General features: G+C 30.0%; 1 protein-coding gene across 3 annotated transcripts in view; it reads left to right on the plus strand.

Annotated features, from left to right (window-relative positions):
- Positions 1 to 14,670, plus strand: part of LOC106784241 (guanylate cyclase 32E) — a 27,657-nt gene extending 12,987 nt beyond the window's left edge. For 2 of the 3 annotated variants that reach the window (XM_014743574.1, XM_014743573.1), the window contains 22 exons: positions 1,785 to 1,988; positions 2,470 to 2,667; positions 4,437 to 4,559; positions 4,637 to 4,835; positions 5,984 to 6,061; positions 6,280 to 6,533; positions 6,901 to 7,046; positions 7,855 to 7,993; positions 8,060 to 8,150; positions 9,873 to 10,078; positions 10,269 to 10,454; positions 10,552 to 10,656; positions 10,828 to 10,899; positions 11,002 to 11,167; positions 11,345 to 11,552; positions 11,657 to 11,791; positions 11,864 to 11,976; positions 12,070 to 12,221; positions 12,296 to 12,394; positions 12,462 to 12,606; positions 12,891 to 12,989; positions 13,064 to 14,670. In XM_014743574.1, the coding sequence (XP_014599060.1) occupies positions 1,800 to 1,988; positions 2,470 to 2,667; positions 4,437 to 4,559; positions 4,637 to 4,835; positions 5,984 to 6,061; positions 6,280 to 6,533; positions 6,901 to 7,046; positions 7,855 to 7,993; positions 8,060 to 8,150; positions 9,873 to 10,078; positions 10,269 to 10,454; positions 10,552 to 10,656; positions 10,828 to 10,899; positions 11,002 to 11,167; positions 11,345 to 11,552; positions 11,657 to 11,791; positions 11,864 to 11,976; positions 12,070 to 12,221; positions 12,296 to 12,394; positions 12,462 to 12,606; positions 12,891 to 12,989; positions 13,064 to 13,848 (3,888 nt within the window). In that variant the 5' untranslated portion in view covers positions 1,785 to 1,799 and the 3' untranslated portion in view covers positions 13,849 to 14,670. Of the gene's footprint in view, positions 1 to 1,777; positions 1,989 to 2,469; positions 2,668 to 4,436; positions 4,560 to 4,636; positions 4,836 to 5,983; positions 6,062 to 6,279; positions 6,534 to 6,900; positions 7,047 to 7,854; positions 7,994 to 8,059; positions 8,151 to 9,872; positions 10,079 to 10,268; positions 10,455 to 10,551; positions 10,657 to 10,827; positions 10,900 to 11,001; positions 11,168 to 11,344; positions 11,553 to 11,656; positions 11,792 to 11,863; positions 11,977 to 12,069; positions 12,222 to 12,295; positions 12,395 to 12,461; positions 12,607 to 12,890; positions 12,990 to 13,063 lie in introns of all 3 variants that reach the window. The other variant, XM_014743575.1, reaches the window with a different exon arrangement.
- Positions 14,671 to 22,099: the final 7,429 nt, after the last annotated feature.

Genomic DNA, 22,099 nt, shown 5'->3' on the forward strand with positions numbered 1-22,099 from the left:
AGAAATTATAATAAATTATTATGTACGTTTAACAAAAAGAAATTCGATAATATCAATTAAAATATTTATTACAAATGATATTATATCTCGATAAAAAAAAAAAAAAGATTTTTCATGGGAAATTGTCAATTTACGAATAGGATGGCCTTCACTCTGTTACGTAATATCTCTCTTTTGAATTTCAAATATATATTTTAAAAGCCCGTCCAGCAACATAAGCTTTTTAACGTATTGTTAAAATAGACCGCTATTAATAATAGTTTGGTGAGTGCGGTATGCCGTAAGCTTTCGTTCGGAATATGAACCCACTAGACTTCTAGAAATTTATCGTCGAAGAAATCATCTTTCAAAAATTTCCCGCCATAAAAAAATAATATAAGATTGATATTTTTCGAAAACACCTGAAATGGATGGACAAGGGAATTTGTTAAAACGAAATGAAAAAAAAGTAAAAGAAATTTATTAGTAAAAAAAATAGTAACAAAAAATTATAATGATCGATAAAAACAGGTAGATTGAATCATGCTATCCTTTTAAATTCATATGCTTGCAAAATTACATCATACAATGAAATTTACAATATTTTCATCATTATATATATACTTAATAGGTAGTATAATATTTTATTCTTAAAAGCTTCAAGAATAAAATCTTACATTAAAGGGTTAAAGAAGAAAATAATAGATTTCGTCTGTTTCTGGAAAAACGATAATATAGTTGAGTTGTTTCATCCCACTGACTGCCACCAGTAAAGAAGCTGAGAAAAAAGGGAAGTAGCCGACACCCTACAGGAGATCAATGGCGTTTATTGCGACCACCTGTGGTTTATCGCTTTTATCCATTACCAACGTAATAAGCAATCGTCACTTTCGCAAATACATAATACTCGGCATGGTTCCTTTGCAAATCATCGTGATCGTTCTGATCAATCGGCGGTCATTATTGAAAATAACGGTACGAATATAAATTTCATCAATAAACGAAATCTTCTATATTTTCTCTCTTCTTCTTCTGAATATTTTTCATATTTATTATATTATACAATTCGCGATTCGATTTTCGTAATATAAATATTTCGTAATATAAATATCTCGAACTTTGATTTCGTTTTTTATATTTAAATAAAATGTAACTTTCTCCCTCATTGTCAGTATATTATCATATATACTATATATATCATATTGTTACGATTATTAAAAATGTTAACAAATAATAAAACATTTTGTAACATCTAACATTGTCAAGTTATATTTCTGTTTACACATGAGACAAACGTATTTAACTAAGAACAATGATTAAATCACGATTTCCTTCAATAAAGGCATCTGCTTCTACATCAATTCATTTCCCGTGGAAACTCGGTAAACCAACAAAACGTTAACCCAGACGGAAGTCAATATCTACTAGATAACTTGGTGAGAAGACGCGAGAATAAAAAACAAATAATAGAATCTGTTCTAACAGATCTTTAGAAATTAAATGGTTTCTCTATTTATACACGTGCGGTTTACAACTAGACGAATAACTTACTACAATTAATTGCAAAATAATATATTATTTAATTAACAACACCTAAATAATATATAATATATAATTAATAAATATATAGTTTATCTGAGGGGTTAATAATAATAATAATAATAAAAATACAAAAGAATAAGCAATTTAATTGGCAAATGTCGTATACTTAAAAAATAAATCACTTCTTGTGACGATTGTATAAATTTGTATTCTGCTTAAAATTAAAATAAAAAAACAATAATAATATTGTTCGGAGTGTGTAGGTTCCGTGACTGGGCATGCTACTGGGAAACGTGGAGAGGGCGTGTCTCTTATTGACAGCAATCCACGTTTTGCTTGGCAAAGGTGTCGATGCAGACACGTTTACCCTTGGATACATTACTGGTTCGAAACGACATCCAGGGGATAAGGAATACCTCCGTTTGGGCCATTGGATATCCGGTGCAATCACTCTCGCTGTCGAAGAAGTAATTTCATTAAACATGTTCTACGAATGTTCTTTTATTTCATTAAAAAAAAAACATAAAAGAGAAAGATAATCGTAAAAATTAATTTCGAAATATCAAATTTTGCATTACTTTGCAAATTTTATTTCAAAGTATTTTTTTTGTTCTTATTCAAACATAATAATATATCTATCGCAGATACGAATAAATATAAATCTAATTAATAAATGTAACAAATGTATGTGTGTGTATTCTTTGCAAGGATTTGACTGACTCGTTATTGAATAACGAATAGTTAAGGATATAATTGAATTTAAAACTTTATATGAGATACCTTAAATAAATAATATACATAAATAAATTAATAAATAATTAAATTTTTTATAAGAAAAATGAATATTTAAAATATGAATTATAAAATTTATTTTATAAAAGAATAAAATTCAAATTGCATAGATATCGCCTTATGTTAACAGCAAATTGAATTGTTTGATTATAATAGATAAATGCAGGAGAACTCGGTAGACAAGGTCACAAACTTGATTTTTTGGTCGGCGAGACGTACGGCAGAGAGATAACCAGCATACTGATGACAGCTGATCTCTGGAAGAAGAATGTTACTGCTTACATCGGTCCACAAGAGTCTTGCATTCACGAAGCAAAAATGGCTGCTGCATTCAATCTCCCAATGATATCATACGTAAGAATGAGTATCTTTCATCCTTGAGATTTTATTCTTGTGATCTTTGACTTTTCCTTTGACAAACGTGTCACCTATCTAAAAAATCAAAGAAATAACATCAATATAACATATATGAATAACTATAACATGAAGAAATTCTATCATTAGCTATATATTAAAATTTTAACTTTACTTATTAATTAATTTTCCTTTTAATTCAAAATTATATGATTGTTAATTTCTTCCTATTTTTATTTGAAAGGAAAAGAACGAATTTATAAATATAGATATTTATAATATTCTCAATAAATTTATCAAAGAAATTTGAATACCATATCGGTTAGTATAAAATTATCCCAGAGATCAATAAATTAAAGAGAACAAATTTAGAAATATTTCTAATCTCGTTGTCAGAATGATCGTAGAAAAAAATTCTAACAATTAGAGTAATTTTATATGCAAGTAATTATTACGTCAATTTCATTGCAATTTTCTTTCGACGATAGAACAAAAATCGAAGGTTTTCTTCGAAACAATTGATCGCTCTTACGACAGCATCCGTTAAGGTTGTTCCACTTAAATCGAGGGAGAGAAAGAGAGAGAGAGAGAGAGACAGAGTAAAAAGGAAGGAGAGATAGAAAAAACGGAAAGAATTACAAACGATCGTACGGACGCTCCTTCGCGTTTTGCTCGTTCGATCGTTTTTCGCTCGACGTGATCCGATGTTGCAATGTACGGTTTAAAGCTACCGTTTAAAGGAGAAGGACAGATAGAAAGAGAGAGAAATAGAAAGAGAGAGAGAGAGGAGAGTCATCCAGGAGAAATAAATTATTCTCGTTCTTCGGAAGAATACGAATGCAAAGAGTCAACAACGTTACGACACGTTTCATGCGATAAACTTTTCCTCGACCTTTTGGTCGAATGATTTTACCTATTATGAGAAACATTTGAATCCTTATCAAGACAAGTTTTATTTTTTTCCGATCAAAAGGATGCATTTATTCCAATAAGTAATTCTTCAAAATCTAATTTAATCTCAAAAAATAAAAGAACATCGTTCGAGTTTTCGTTTTTAATATATAAAACGAATGAACTAATTAACTTTTTGTTTTTAATAAAAAAAAAATTAATATTATATATATACACAAAGAATGTAAGAAAAATCTCTTTAATAATTATAGATAGTAATTTATTTAATTGTCTTCTTAAGAAATAATATATATTTTACATATATTTATGAAACATCGAAAAAATTTTTACGAGATTCGATTTTATTACTTCGAATAAAAAATGATTCTAATACTCATTAATATTTTACGAGTTATCTAAGTTTATTCAATGACTTCGTGAAAACCTAACGGGAACGTAATTAATCGTCAAGAATCTCTCATGCTCGTTCGTTCGCTAGAGAACGAATCTTTCGTATATTTAATACATGATGAATAATAACAAGATACTTTTTTTAACGAGCTTTTCTGATCTCTATCTTTAACGATAAATTCTATAATTTACTGTCGTAGAATATCTTTTTATCTCGTAAAACAACCGTAACCGATCATTGAACGTAAAAATCATCTATTTCTTTTTTCATTATTTAGTAATAGACTCAACTTGGAATCCGAATACAAATCATTTAAACTAATTTCAGTTTGCGTTAATACAAAATTAACATTCTTTTTTTCTACACATATTCTTATTTTTAATTATTATATTTTTAATATTTCTCGTTATATTAAACATTTTCTCATCTGTAGTAAGATAAATAAGTTTTTAAATTAATTTTTCAGTACTGTTCAAATCACGAAACTTCCGATAAAAATAAATTTGCAACCTTTGCCAGGACACGACCACCCGACACACAAATCTCCAAATCTGTTGTTTCCGTTTTGAAAGCTTTCAATTGGACTAAGGTAAATTATTGACGTTATTGTAATCAATCAAAATTCTTGTTTCTTTTTATACATTCTTTTTTATGGTTTTGTCGCAGGTGACGTTCATGTATTTAAATTCATCCTTGGTCGACTTTAATGAAATGTCAATCGTCGGTGCAACGATCCTATCATCTTTGGAAAATAATGGAATTACAGTGAATTTTCGTCGTTGTTGGAAAGATCCTTATTATTTCCTGGAAAATGTGACGAATCCGTTTCATAAAATTGTCAAAGAAACTTATCGGGAGACTCGAAGTGAGTGAAATAAAATTATTTTTAATTTATGTACACAAACAAAAACCTCATGAAGATTTTTAATTTATTTTTTTGCTTTTTATTTATTTATTTTAACTCTAATAATAACTCTTCAGAAATTGCATAAATATTAATCATGAGAACGAAGAAGAAATATTTGCGTCAGGAAATGTAACCTGTGCAATGAAAAACTAATTTGTGAATAAGTATATACAAAATATTACAAAAATGTCTAAACAATTTAAATTTTTAGTAATGAATTTACAATTAGCCATGTTACACTTTTATACCTTATACTTATTTAAATTAAAAAAAAAAAAAAAACCAAAATATCGAATTTCGTCCTTCTGCGAATCGAATTATTTGATCGATTTCTCTATATATGTTAATTTAATTCAATGAAGGAGAAAGAAACTCGTGGTTTGTTTAACAAATATACATTCGCGATTAACTTAAATCAAGAGGAACCAGGCCCTTTTTTTTTGTTTCGTCATGATGCGTAAGCATTTTTTTTTATAACGAAAAACGTTTTGTAACACGTTCGACGTTGTTCGAATTGAAAGGATCGATGACGTCCCACATAACTCGTACAATACTTTCTCCTTACGACTTAATTATTTCGTTGGTCGTAAGCAAGACGATGTCTTCATCGAAAATCCAATTATTTTCATCGACATTGTCGTTGTCGTTGATGAGAGAGAACGACACGCATTTTCTTTTCCTATCGATTGAACAATAGCAAAAGCGAGAAAGAGCCCGCATCCAAATAATTTGATTTATTCGAAGAATAGAGGAAGGTCTCTCTTCACTCGCATGAAGAAAAGGGGGAATAACCCGCATCTCTATCCTATGTACTACGATATCTCGTTCAACCGGGTTTTCGTGATAAGAATAGATATAACTCTTGAGGATCGTTAGTCACACGTCTATTTATAATTTGATTTTATCGTCATTTTAAAAATAAACTGGCCACGTGTCTCGTAAAGTGATCGTATTTACTCTAATGACGGGAAACTTAAGTAATAAACTTTGAACAAACTAACATTACAGAGACAAATTTCAATTAGATATTGTTAAATACTTGTTTATATGAGAATGATCTCATTAAAATTATAGATATTAATTCTTGCATTTTTCTTTGTTTACAGTTTACGTGATTCTAGGAGATCACGACGAGCACATGGGTCTCCTGATGGCACTCGACAAAAAGAAGCTCTTGGAAAAAGGTATAAATCCGCTGTAAGATATTCAGGTACATATGTATATCAAAGAGTAGTTTGGACTATAATTATTATAGGTCACGTCATTAATAGTCGCGATGTATTATAATAATAATAATAATAGTAATAATAATAATTCATTGATCAATTATACGCTCGATTAAATTTAACGTAGATTGCTAGCCAAATGATACGAATCATCCCTTAATAATTTCACGTTATAGGAGAATACTGGGTAGTTGGTATTAACTTCGATCAATACGATGAACAAAAGCCAGACAAATATCTTCATGGATTATATCAAGATAGGATAAAGGATTATTCCGTTCTTAAAGCTTATCGCAATTACTTCGGCATCGTTGCATCGGCGCCGATCGGCTACCAAAATTTCACGAAACTGATCAATGATTATATGCAGAAACCACCCTTTAACTCTACCAATCCTTTATTAACGTGGAACAATGGGGCAGGAGTTCTGGTGACTATTAGAGACAACTTTGATTTTATTTTCATTTGTATTAAGGATACCGAATAAGTCTTTTCGCTCTTACTAGAAAAAATACGAAGTAAATAATTAACAAAACAAGTATAATTAATCAATTATATAATTGCCATCAATTTTCAACTTAACAACATTTTCGATTACCTTTCTCTATCTTTCAAATACGAAAAAACTTTTCAGTAATCCTAATACATGTTTGAACAGAATAAAAAAGAAAAAATATATGTGTACATATATGAATATATAATATATGAATAATAAGAATAGATAAAATAAATTAAATATTATATCATTTTTATCTGACCAATCAGAAACGTAATTGTCATTCTCCGTTATAAGGCAGATTGGGCCAGAACCGGCTTATCTTTATGATGCTGTTCATCTTTACGAAATGACACTGTTGAAAGCATTAAAGGAAAATCGTGATCCACGAAATGGAACAGAAATGGTAGCTGCTCTACACGGAGTTCATTATCGCAGTGCAATGGGGTAAGTGCGTATCTATATCTAGATATATATGATTAAATATTACATCTGACAAAGTTTGTGTAAGATAATCATGATTTATCAAATTAAAATAACAAAATGTTGAATTTATTTTCATAATCGATTATTAAAAATAAGCTATTTGTGATCAAGTCTTTTTAAAATTTTTTGTTTATAATTGTAGTATAAGATCGTGCACGTATTACATTTTTATTAACGATATAGTGTTGTTTTTTTTGTTATTTTCTATTACTTATTTATTCTCCTATTTTTTTTTTTATTTATTCTATTTTTTTTTATTTAACCATTCTCACCTTGCATAACAGAGTATACCTTCATTTCTAATAAATAGACATTCATAAAATGATCTAATGTAAGTGCATTTAAAACATCTGAAAGCTTGAATAATTTACAATTGTGCTTTTTCTAAACCAAAACGATTAACTTTTCTTTATGAATTTAAAAAAATATGATTATCAAGGTACTAGATCAATACTTAACATTTTATAATTTAAATAAATGTTTTCAATAATTAAATATATAACGTCACTAAAGTAAAATAATTGTTATATTCTCGTTTAATAATAAATTATACGACAATGTATCATATATTACTTTATCAATTTTCTCTACTGTTTGTTTTGTGGGGTTTATCAATTTGTTATATAAGTGGCCCAATTAGAAGTTTAAAACAATTGATCAGAAAATGAAAAATCCTCATTCGCGTTCCAATCAATATAATTCGATGGTTCAATTTTCTTCATGAATAGAAAATGTTTTTAAAAGTAATCCACTTTTAATTATTGTACAGTTATATGGTGTACATGGATGAGAATGGGGATGCAGAAGGTAATTACACATTGATTGCTTTTGATAATCAGACTAGCAAAGGCTATGGTCTTTATCCTATCGCATATTTTGTTGGTAAAGAAAAAGGGACAAATTTACCTGTAAGTATGTGAACAAAAATAACATTATTCTTACAAAATTGATATTGTCTGAAATTTTTTCTTTAGAAACTTCGATTAATACGAGAAATTTCTTGGGTCGGTGATGGTCCACCTATTTCGGAACCTTATTGTGGATACCATGGTGAAAAATGCAAGTGTGCGTAGGTGATATATATATATTTTTTATATTATACATAATTCATATTTTATATAATATATATTGTATATACTATAACGAGGTAATTCTCAAATTTTCTCGATTCATAGTACCATTACTGAATTCAGATTTTTTTAAGACGCTGTATGTCAAATTCTTACAAGTACACTTTGCGAAATAGCTAAAAATTTTTTATCTAGGTTAAATCAAAATAAATAAAAAACATTTTAGGTCAGAAAAAAATGAAACTAAACAAATTTAGCTAATTATAATAATTATTGAAATGAACGAGCTTGTTAATCGCCGTATATTTTCTCAAATCGTTAAATTAAACTAGACACAGCAATCCTCATTTCCTTCTTCGCGTTAATATTTGCGCGATATTTTTAAACAATAAACTGTATGAAAATATACATACGAAAAGCAAAACAAATGTTCGATAGATAATATTTTCAAGAAATAACATTTTTAATTAAGTATGTATGTCCAATTGTTCACATGGTACTTTAAATTAAATGTATTTATATTTTAAATTATTCATTGGTTATTTCTATTTTCGTTGATTTATTTTGATTTTTTGAAGAAGACATTCGATAGGATTGATATTACGCAAGTATGAATTTCAAATCGACAAAAGAACAAATTACGTTCAGAATCAAGGTTTCTCAATTATTCAGATGTTTCTGCATCGTGAAAATGCAAAAAGAAGATGGAACATTCACTTTCGAATTACTTTTCTTTGGCTTTCGATCAAACTTTTAAAATCATTCTCACATATTACTCATGGCCGGCAAACGACGTGGCCAACCAATCGATCGTTTATGAACGCGTCGTAAAGTTTAACGCCTGGTCTTAAAAATCTACATATGTAAATCGTGCCAAGACGAACGACACTGGATCGAAGACAGAAAGGAAAGATAAGATCGATATTATATCGTAAAAAAATGTGTATATTACTTTAAGGTTGTACAACGAATAATACCGTTCAATGTATATATACAGTTACTCGCAAATATAAAAATAAAAGAAACAAAAATGGAAAAAATATTACTCATTTTTTAATTAATAAAGTAATTATAAACATATAGATAAACAATTTTGAACAGATTAAAAATAATTGAAATGAAATCGCGATTAGTTTTAATTCAGAATTATTGTATAAGCTAAAAATAAAAATAAAAATAGAAAATCTTTTAATATACTAAATAACTTTAGGAAAGGTCTTTAGAATTATAAATGGTCAGAAAAGAATAATCAAAGAAAGAAAGAAAGAGAACGTGCTCTGGGCGTTTATTAAGGCGAAGTGAAAGATATGATCCCTTAAAAAGTACTTGCTGCAATAATCAAAATGTTTATTTTTCATCCGTAAATGGTAGATAATCTTATACCGACTTTATTACATTAAAAGAGCAGGAGATCTTGCAAAAGTCATTGAGATTCTTAAAAAAAAGAAAAAACAGAAGAGAACAGAATTTTCTTTGCATTTGTATATTTTGTTCACATAGGTCAATCGTTTTAAACAGATTGAAAAAAAAAAGATAAATAAAATAAGAACATGATTTGAACTTTTAATTATCGAAGATTATAAAATTGTTGTAATTGACGAATTTAAAGTATATTTGATTGTACAAATTATACTGAATCTTCTTTTACTAATACAATACTACGAGAATCAGTAACCTAGTTAAATTGCTTCAATTAATATCTTCTGAAATGTTACAGCTTACATGATCGAGATAGTTGAAGGTATAGCAGGTGGATTACTATTAATCATCATAGCAGTGCTTCTGGTTCTATATAGAAACTGGAAATACGAGCAGGAACTGGATTCGTTGCTCTGGAAGGTAAACTATAAGGATATTCAGATTAAAGAGGCGAAGGATGAAAACGCAACATCAAAAGAGATTTCAGTGAAATGCAATTCCAAGGTAAGCTCGACGGTATTCAAATGGGATAATTTTTATTTTTCATTCAAACAGAAAATAAAAAGAAAAAGAAATACAGAAAATTCAAAAAAGATTTTCTTCGAGTTTTCCTTATCAGATTTGCACGTTGATAAGATTACGCGATACCAAAGCCAAACACAATTTATGTTTTATATTTTTCTTGCTTTTCTAGACATCGATAACGCAACCAATAGTAAGAACGAGCCAAGTATCCTTAAGTTCGAATCCAGACGCTGATTTTCGCTATTCCATGATCTATACGCAAATTGGGCTTTATAAAGGACGAATTTTTGCCATTAAACGAATAAGAAAGAAATCTATCGAGATTACACGAGAGATGAAAAAGGAATTGAAAATTGTAATTAATCGATAAGAATTTTTTCAATTCTGTTTCATTTTCTTCAAATATTTTAGTTTTATGCAAAACATGTAATAAATCGATTTATATTTCATAGATGCGAGATTTGAGACACGATAACTTAAATGCTTTTATTGGTGCTTGCACTGATCCTCCAAACATATGCATCGTCATTGACTATTGTGCACGGGGCAGCTTGAAAGTAATATTACTAAATTAATATTATTATTAGTAATTATCTTCAAATTATATATTTTATATAGAATTAATATACAATATATTTTTTTGAAATTCGAGAAGAACTTTTTGCCGGCACGAATTTTCTAGGGAATTCAATATTTAAAAATCTATTTTAAATCAGTGATTTTTTCAGGATATTTTAGAAAATGAGGATATCAAACTCGATAACATGTTCATGGCATCGCTTGTTGGTGATATTATAAGGGTACATTGTTTTTCTTGATTTTTATTCAGAACATAAAGAAAAAACAAATAGAATTTCTAAGTAGTTTCTGCTTGTCATCTAATATATTTCATCCCTTTTCAGGGCATGATTTATCTTCATGAGTCTGTCATAAAATATCACGGATCGCTCAGTACGTCAAACTGCCTCGTTGACTCTCGTTGGGTCGTAAAACTGTCGGATTTTGGGCTTCACGAATTTAAACGAGACGCCGAATGTGAGCCAAGTGACGTTATGAAAAAATATCACGGTACTTTTTCAGACTGATTTCAAATTTTATGCAAATGCAATTTTGTTCAACTTATCGGCGAGTTTTCTTCCTTCGATGTTCTTTGCTTTTTCTATCTTCTTGTAGTTGTTATATACGTATATACATATATCTATTTTTCGAAAGATGAACATAAATGTTAACAGTGTTTTGTAATAGGATTGTTGTATCGAGCCCCAGAATTATTACGTTCTACTGGTCTTGATGAACCATCAGCAAAAGATTTTCAAAGAGGAGATGTATATTCCTTTGCTATAGTCCTTTACGAGCTTCAAGGTCGCCACGGTCCTTTCGGTGTAACTCAATTGTCTGCTCCCGAAATTTTGAAGAAAATAATTACGAGAGATCCCCTTAAATCTCCATACAGGTAGAACTTTGAAATCATTTCAAATCGAGTCTTCATTTATTGTGATAGTTGAAATGCTTAAGCAATTCTGTTTTTACCTGTTAGCTTGTCTTTTTCAATCTCAGACCACCGTTGGAACAACTAGAGAACCCTTTTGATTTTGTTCGTGACTGTTTATTGGAGTGCTGGGCTGAAGATCCAGAAAATCGGCCGGATTTTAAGACCATAAGAAACAAATTAAGACCTTTACGAAAGGGCATGTAAGTTAATTACTGAAAATTGTCCTTATTTAATATCAATACAAATTAAAATTTCTACTTTTAATTAAATAGGAAATCAAATATATTTGACAACATGATGGCTATGATGGAAAAATATGCGAATAATCTCGAAGCTCTTGTTGACGAACGAACTGATCAACTGACAGAAGAAAAAAAGAAAACAGGTTTTTATCATTAAACGCATTAGGATGTAAAAAGAAAATAATAGTTTGTTCATTCGTTAACAAGATTATATTTTATTTAAATGAAAATTTCAGATGCATTGTTGTACGAAATGCTTCCAAGATACGTGGCCGAACAATTAAAACGAGGAAACAAAGTGGAAGCTGAGAGTTTTGATTGTGTGACGATCTACTTCAGTGACATTGTTGGATTTACTTCGATGTCAGCCGAAAGTACCCCTTTACAGGTGAAACTTTCTAGTATTTTCATGAATAATAATATTATAAATTGTCTTAATAGTATTAATAGAAGTATATTTAGGTGGTGAATTTTTTAAACGACTTGTATACGTGTTTCGACTCAACGATCGAAAATTACGATGTCTACAAAGTCGAAACTATCGGTGATGCTTACATGGTGGTAAGTGGAAATAAATTTAATATTAAGATAATATAAAAATAATTCTAAATAATTAATTTTTTTCTAGGTAAGTGGATTGCCGATTAGAAATGGCATTAAACATTCTGCAGAAATCGCCAGTATGTCTTTGTGCCTTTTAGATGCCATCAAGCAATTTACTATTCGTCATAGGCCTTTGGATAAATTGCAACTACGAATAGGAATTCACTCAGGTAAATAATTTCAAACGGATTAATTAACATTTCAATAGTTATATCTCTCATAATGTTAATGATAGATAAATGAATGATAAATACTTGTAATATGAAATGAACGCTGGCAAGTTTGGTTACAATTTTTAAGAGCTCCATTAAAATAAATCAATTATGCACAAAATTGTAAAGGGATCAATTAAAACGATCAGAATCTCACTTTTGATATTTGTAAAAGAATTGATAGCAACACTGATAAATCTTTTATTTCTAATAATTTATAGAGAAAAATTTCTACTTTTTAGGTCCTGTTTGTGCCGGAGTCGTTGGTTTAAAAATGCCACGATATTGTCTTTTTGGTGACACTGTGAATACAGCCAGTCGAATGGAATCAACAGGATCTCGTAATAAGAATTTTTTCATCGATAAAACATAAAAATGATAATAAATAATAAAATTCAATTTTTTGTCTTTTCAGCTTTAAAAATCCATTGTAGTAGTGAGACAAAAAAGTTGTTAGATGAGTTAGGTGGCTTCAGTCTGGTTGAACGTGGCATAATTTCCATGAAAGGTAAAGGGGATCGTCTGACCTACTGGTTAATGGGTGAAGATCCAGTGTATCGAGAAGAACGTAGGAAAGAAAGAATGAATCGTAGAAATGCAACGAATAATAAACGTACTAGTACAGTTGATCCGCTCGTACCAAGAAGTTCTTTAAAGAACAAATCTCTCGTTAGATCGACGTTCATGAGATGTTCAAGCGAATCTCCGAAACGTTTACGTTTCGCCAGCTCCGATCAATTGGATCAAAAGGGTACAAAAACAAGCAACCAATTGGAATCAATCGTCGACAATAGTCCGTGCAAACCAAAATCATCATCCTCGTCTCTAATGAAAGCCGCTTGTATAGAAAACTGGAAATCTAGTAGCAATTCCTGTCCATGCGTAGAAAAACTTTGCGAAAGTCAAACGGATCTTTTGCAACATCCACTTGACCTAAGGAAAAAAAAGCAAAATGATCTTTATATAGAAAACGGTCTCCTTTTCGATAACGATTCTTATCTTTTGAGAGCTGGAGCAAAAAATCTTCGATTCGGTACATCAGCGATACTTCAAGTTACTTGCAGATCAGCACCCAGTAGCCCTAGGCATAGTTCGACTATTTTAAACACACAAAAAAGAGCAACTCAGTCGACCGAAGAGATCGATGGGTGGGACGTTAATGCTCCGTTGATTTGTCACCCTGGTAATAGGATTGATTGAACTAAATATTTTTAAATTTAATTATAAGATTTTTCTTTTCTACGACATTTTATCGTAAATTTGAGTTTCTTACGTTTATATATAGAGAAATGGAAGATTAATGATTTCTGTAAAGCTTCCACTGTTTATCACTTTCATTTATTTGCTGTATAGTAAAACGTCAGTTTCAAATTTTTCTTTAGATTTCGTTTATAAACTTAGAATTTACCAAAGCATTAGCCGCGTACGTACAAAGAGAGGAAGCGAGAGATACACTTAGGAGAGATTTTTAAATATTATTTTTAAATAGAAATAGAAGTAATAGTATTCTTTACGTCATACATACCTTGTGGGTTTAGCATACATACATACATATATATATATATATAGATATATTATATACATTTATATATTTACGATTAATCACGAAGGCTCGTGCTTTTTATCCTTTTTAAGTCTAGTCAATTTCATTTTTACGTGCATCGCGATTTTGGACAAGGTATTATAAAATATATAATATAATTAGATACATAAATAAAAGTAGACAAACAGAATTTTTCATAAATCGTGGCAAGAGAAACGAAAATTTTCCAAAGACTATAACAACACTGCCATTAACGCCATTTAAAGACAAGTATTATCAATAATTAATATTTTAATAACGTTTCTCGATCGTCAGGCAACTAGTACTTATTGTTGGATGTATTGTAATATAAAGAAATATTAATTATACGAACATTGCAAACAAAAATGAATAATTTTGTTTCGTTTTTACAAATGTTGTTATATATTTTATATAATAGAACATTACATATATATACAAACAAGTTTAATAAATATTGTCTATTTAATTTGTCTGAAAAAAGAAAATGCATGAACACGATGCATCATCGTAATTTCTTTATGAGAATAACATACGTGACGGATCGAAAGAGATAACGCACCGTTTAATTATTATTATTATTATTATTGAAGAAATTAATTGAATATGAGAGCATCGACACGAACTATAAAGATGAAGAGCAACACGACGATTGTGCGTATTGGATTCCTACTTTTTCTATTTAACTTTTATCTTGTATGCACGACTGCTTCCGAGTCTCGTACAATTAAACGTTCAGAAAGAAAAGTGAACAAAGTCAAGAGTTGTTACGAACAAATGCACTCCAATAAATATAGCTTTAAATCGCAATTCGAATATTTTCTCCTCAATATCAATTGATGCAAATCGAGTCAATTTTCAAATATAATCAAGTACTGTGAATGAACATGAAAACGATATTGTACGAGCGTTACTAACATTGATGTAAGTACGGTTGCCATTTTTTAGGGATCATGTGTTGCATACTTTCATTGTACCATTAGAATAATATCGGTAAGTTGATCACTTTATGTAAACATAAATTCAAGAATAAAAAATAATAAAAACACTAATATCTAATACTATTAATTAATAATTTGATTGAGTATATGCAAATGATGGAATAATAAAAGCAATTTCTAATATATATATAATTACAATTTTTGTTATATGCTTATAACACATTTATACTTTATTTAAATTATTTATTAATCAATAAAAAAAGCCATGACTAATATGTACGATTATAATTTGTGTCTGCTCAATGCTATATACACTTTCTTTTTAATTAATTAATAATTAAGCATAGTCACGCGCGGAGAGAGATGTTAAAAGTATTAATAAGCAGTTCAACATAAATAAATGAAAATCGAATAGAATATTTTCAGTGGAATTGTTACGAGACTCTATAGGCTTATTCCACTATCGCATAATCGCGAAGTACAACAGGCAACTCTGGATAGTGCGAACGTCTAGTGTAAATACAAGAGTCGACTGTTGAATTTATTGCACGAATTATTACGCGCAATTACGCGAAAAGTCGCCAAGTCCGCGGACGGACCGCGGAATTTGAAAGCGTGCCAATACGAGATACGAGTGTTATATTGCCAGGAAGAGAAATGGAAAAAGATAAAGAGAAAAAGAGGGAAAGAAATAGAGGGAGAAAGCAAATACCTCAAATATTTCAAATATTTACTTATAATTTTTATTTTTATTTCCCTTCTTTCTATATAATATGTTCTCCGTTTGAAAAGATCGTCGTACAAATACAAGTAATTTTTATTTATAGCACGATAAGGTCGTTAATATTTGACACAATGATTCAATTACAAAGAGAGAGAGAGAGAGAGAGAGAGAAGAAAAGATAAAGAAAAAATAAATTTACAAAAGATTTTTTCTAAGCGTTTGTTTTTCTTAAGACATTGATATGTAAGAATATTAAAAAGAAAAATTAATAAATAGAGATGTGATCGAGAAGAAGTTATTAAGAGATCGCAAAGTATCACGACGATTCACTTCGTAGACGGTCACCCTGTATAACGAGGCAACTCTTACGTACGGAATAGGGTACCATCTTATTTACGTTAAAGTGGTTGTCGGCCAACTTAGAGAAGCGGCCATCATTCAATCAAGCCGGGAACAATTTAAACAGCCTGATTCACGCAGCGAAATCATTTAATATTTGACGTCAAGCACGATTATCGTATAACGGCCGCGTAATGACCGATTTGTTTGTATAGATTGCAACAAGCGGCGCCGTAATTTTCAAATGGCGCGTCTGCTGCCATGAGAACGGAACGTCGAAGGGCTATATACCTCGATATACGCTATTTTAATTTACTTCCTCTCTTTCCACGCAAAAAGTATTATTTTCCTTCTTTTTCTCTGAAATATTTCATCTCTTTAAAATAAATCAATTATTTTTCTCATTCATTTCTCTATAATGTATACATAATATAATACAATATTAATATCCACCTGTGTTCCTTGATATTTCAATTCTTCATTTAACCGGCTTTTTTTTTTATTTTCATTTAAAGATCAAATCGATCGTGTAGAGTCTCGACTTTGCTGTGACTCCGAGAGATCTCTAGAAGCGTACTTTTATTAGTACTCTCCTTCTTCTGCCAGCCGGTCGATCCTATTTATAGACACGAATTATCTTCATCCGCCGTAGAACAATACGTCAGCAGGCTGCTCGGCTCGTGAAGAGCTTTCGATAGGAAAATAATAATCGCGTCGATTCATCGCTAGTCGATAGAAAAAACACTCGAGAGAGAAAGAGAGAGAGAGAGAGAGAAAGAAAGACAAGTTAAACTCTCTCTCTCTCTCTCTCTTTCTCTCTCTCTCACACACATACTTTCTCTTTCTTATTCTGTTTTCCTCTCACACATTGCTAGCGGTGAAATTGCCGATTCGAAGGCGTAGGCGAATCACTGAAGATAAATTGTCTATCTCCCTTCCGAGAATTTACGTTCCAGGCACGCCGTACTGTAAGCGCTCTTTTGCGCTATTCGAAGAAAAAAATCTGCTGCTCGCTCCGTCGATACGAAAGCGTACGGAAGCGTTTTCGAGGAGTACGAGAATTTAAAAAGAAAAAAAAAGAAGAAAAAAAGAATAAAAAAGAAAAAAAAAAAGAGAAAGAAAAAAACGAAGGGGAGAGAATGAGAGATAATTTATTCGAATACTACGGTTACACACGCACGATGTATGATGACGTCTATGACTGTTTACCGAGGCATGCGATAATATCGTAGTATCTAACTATATTTATCTAACGCTATCGGTATCTATCTGTCTGTCTCTTTCTCATGCTTTTTACTTGAAGCAACCCGTTTCCCGATTTGAAATCGGTAAGTTTAATAGATTGATGTATAATAAGAAAGAAAAGGAGAGAGAGAAAGAGATAGAGAAAAAAGAAGAAGAGAGGAAAAACAATTTTTTTGAATTCTTTTTCTATGTCTATTTATTCCTTTTTCTATCTCTTTCTCATCGTCATCTTCTCTGTCGTTTTTGTTTCTTTGCTCTTTATTTATCTCTTTCTCATCCACTTTACTCAAAGCAATACATTTCCTGATTGGAAATTGGTAGATGTAATAGATCTACGTAGAAGAAAATAAATAGATAAATAGATAAATAGAGAGAGAAAGAGAGAGAGAGAGAGAGAGAGAGAGAGAGAGCGACAGAGGAAGAAATAAAACTTGTCTATTTTTTTTCTTCTTCTTCTAATTCTCTTTCTCTATCTGCTTCTTCTAATTCTTCTGCTACATCTGCTTCTTCTACTTCTCATTCTACATCTGTTTCTTCTATTTCTTCTTCTCTCTTATCGTTGTCCTTTCCATCTCTCTTTCCACTGTTAACTCGCGAGAAGCGCCGATTGTATCTCCATAACGATTGCACCTGCGGCACAAACGAGTTGTTGTCCACGCATATGCGGTTACTTTACATAAGATATGCGCGTTTAGAGGTGGCTCAAAATAAACTCGTCACGATTCGACACGTACGCTTTACTAAAGAAAGAGAGAAAAAGAGAGAGAGAGAGAGAGAGATAGAAAGAGAATCGTCATTTGAGTTTGATTTATCAACACAATACGATTTGCCTCGAGCTTCCTTCGATTCTATTTTGCTACTTTCCACAATGATTTTTCCGAGTTCATTTTCGTGTATGAAATGATTACACGATAAAGTGTCCTCCATTTGTTCATACTTAATCAATTGTGTCTATTTTTTTATTTTTTTTTTTTTTAAATATATAACGTTTAAAAGTTGATCTAAAAATTTCAATATTATATTGATTTTTTCAAACTTACAAACGAACAATAAGAGAGAAGAGAATCCACATTTGAAATAAAAACATAGAAATTTTTAAATACTTATGATAGGTATAGTAATTTATAATGTTTAAAAGAGCATTTCGTGTTTCTAAATTTTCGTTAAATATTCTCATCATTACTTAAGAGCGATACGATCATTTGAAATAAAAAAACATTTCTAATATAATGATCGATAATGTTTTTAAGGGGATCTTTAATCATGAAATTTTTCTTTAATCTCCGCAGACTTGGTAATGAACGATAATATCATTAATAATGAGAAACATTAGTTGATTTTAAATTTTGTAACAAGACACGCTGTGTTCTATAACGATAGAAAGAGAAAAAGGGAAAAAGAGAGAGAGAGAGAGAGAGAGAGAGAGAGAGAGAGAGAGAGAGAGAGAGAGAGAGTAAACGAGAAAAGGAGGGAAATAGACGCGGGAAATATGGTGATATCCACAAGCTAGAGCGCTCAACGTTAATACTCGTATGGCAAGATCGTAGCACCGAGAGGAGCGTTCATGTTGACACTCGGAAAAAAGATAAGATAAGGAGCGTTAGCGACCAATCGGCGCTTCTGTGCGTCTCTTATGCGACGTCACTGTTGCTAAGTTCTCTCCGTCTACAATACGTTCAAGAGAGACTTTACTATACAATTAATATTTTTTATTAATATTCCTGTCACATATCGACTCGAATTGATCAATACTCGAAAAACTTTTTTATTAACATTAGAAATAACAAAGTTATACATAAGACTCTGTGTTGTCTGTTTGTCTGTCTGTATCTTTTTATTTAGCGATTTATATTTTTCAAAAAAAATTGTACTCTTTTAAAAATCGAGAAAAAACATAGAGAAATGAAGAAATTTATAACAATCGTAATATCGAAGAAAGAAGATATGTCATTAATGATAATGTTAACTATAGAACTTTTCCTATATAACTCATTTTCTCTTTCCTTATTATTTGTTATTTATAAAATCGTACTCTTCTAACACATTACACAAGAGATGATAAGATCGCGAAACTGTTGAAAATTTATAACACTCATAATATCAAAGAAAGTATGCTAAACATAAATATGATAGCCGAATGTTTTTTCTCGGCGATTTTGAATTATCTGTTATTTCATCGTAATATATTCAAAAGGACGTCATTTATATTTCTCTAGAATATTATTCGCTAGGCTTCGTTGATCTTTACCATTCTCTCATTCTTTTACGAAAGGAAGTTCGAGTAATATAACGAACCGTGTGAATTACCTGCTACGGTGTTCTCCAGTTTCAGGCACGTATAAAATAAATGTACGTATATTTATAGCATGCTATCATGAAGGACGAACGAATGAAGAAACATAGTGACTCGTTTTATTATTCGGACACCATGGCTTTTTAAATATAATTGCACTGTACACTTAGGTACTTGCAATTAGAGTTGAATAAAAGAGTTTTTGTCTTTTTTTCATACCAAATAGTATATTCTTTCTAGTTTTCACAAAACATATATTTCATTTATTTAATTGACATGATTAACTATATAGCATAATAGAAACGAAATAACGCTTACTTTTCGTGTTGCAAAAATATTCGAATATTTATAATTATAGTAAGAGAACAATATTTTTATACAAGTTATTAACAAAAATAAATAGAATTATAATAATTCTAATGTTTAGTTGGATTCCCCTTTTGTTTAAGAACTTGTTGCAATCGATTTAAAAAATAATGTTTAAAATAATTTTCTTTAAATATTCTGCCAGCATTTCTGTCCCTATTATTCGGTTAAAGGTATTTTTAATTTCTCTTGTGATCTTATTGGTGTTTCTCTTATCTTATGATCTAATTCACCGTATAGATCCTTCAAGTACACAAGGCAATCATATTCAAAAAGCCACGGTGTCCGAATATTAAAGCGAGTCATCGTATATTGAAGCATGACTCGTAGATTGTTATCAATATTGTTAGCCGATGGTGATTCGATATCGTTAAAAATATATGAATAGAAACTATCTTACGGCTCTATTTGAATAGATTAAATTTATGTAAGAATTTCAAGAAATTCATTATCAAGTATTCTTCGTCTGGATTACGTCTCTCGATAACTTAGGTCAGTAATTAAAAATAAAAATTCTAATTAATACAAGAAACGCATACATATATTCGTCATATTTTAACATACATATAAACTAACATTTCTACGCGACTAAAAACTGAAAAAGTATCTTTGGTCTCGTCGAGACCGAGAACTAAGCAAACACTGTTAGTTCGCTTAACTTCGACTCGTAAATAAGATTACATCCGAGTAGACTATGGATTTGCAAACAGTAAAGAGCGTAAATGACATCTTCGATACACGTGCTTTTTCATACGAGTACATACATCCGACGAGAATCTTTTTGCTCTCTTTATCTCTTTACGCAGGCACGTAAGAAGAAACTAAAGAATTATGTGAGTTACAAAAATATATGGAAATAAGACAAAGAAAACGAAGCACGTAGCGATATCGTCGGTGGTACATAACTACGCGATAACAGATCTCAAATTTTGTTTTTTTTTTTACAAATATTTGCCATTACTTCTTCTTCATTTATAAATTGAATTTTTTTTTTTACTTTCACTGTTCAAATCTGTGCGCTTTATTTTATTTCTTGTTTAAATTGAGCCAAAGAAGATAAGTACATCATTTGTGAATTTTACTTAAGGTTGGTTATTGATCATTATTAATTCATTATATATTTTCGTTATTAAATTAACTTTTAAAATTAGTTTACTAAATTGCCAATAATTCTTCAATCTTTTACGAGAATCGTCATTTACATGATGACTAGACTACGACTAAATTGATAGTGTAAACAATTAGAAAATATTTTCAAGCTATGAAACATAATAAAGATTCTTCAAACATGTATTTTATAAAAACATCGAAGTTTTTCTCTCTAAATCAGAAAACTATAAAGAAATCGAACTTTATAGATTTGATTGAATACGGTAAAACTAAAAAGTAAACAACGAAAGAGTGAAATGTATTTAATCCGAAGAATGCAATTAAATCAGGTAATTTATATAAAGTCACTGTATTTAATTGATGATTATGTTAAGAGATTTCTGCAAAAACGCTTACGGCCGCGCATGTTCAATAAATAATTCAAGAATAAATAATCATGATTTACATATAAATGACATATATGAAAAATTATGCTCTGTTGAAAAAAAAAAAACAAAAAAACATGAAAGAAAAAACTAACTTGAATTAAAAGAATTTTATATCATTATTAGAAAATAGAGATTTTTATAATTATTCATAATTTAAAAAAAAGTCATATTTTAAACATAAAGATTGTATTCGTTTAAAATCAGAAAAAAAACAAGTAAAAAGATTTATTAAAGAATAAATAAATGTAAAATTAATAATAATTCATAACACAATGACTATAATTAACAAATCGATAAAATAACGAACAAATAAAGTTGTAGAAATAAAATGAGAAAAGAAAAATGATGAAATAAATAAGTATAAAAGAAAATGAAGCCGGTAAAAAATGAGATTTTCGGATCGTCGCGCGCAAAGAAAATCGATCGGTCGATCATGATTCGAGG

The sequence above is a fragment of the Polistes canadensis genome, unplaced genomic scaffold, assembly GCF_001313835.1.
Source record: "Polistes canadensis isolate GaletaPanama2010 unplaced genomic scaffold, ASM131383v1 scaffold_32, whole genome shotgun sequence".
Taxonomy (NCBI): domain Eukaryota; kingdom Metazoa; phylum Arthropoda; class Insecta; order Hymenoptera; family Vespidae; genus Polistes; species Polistes canadensis.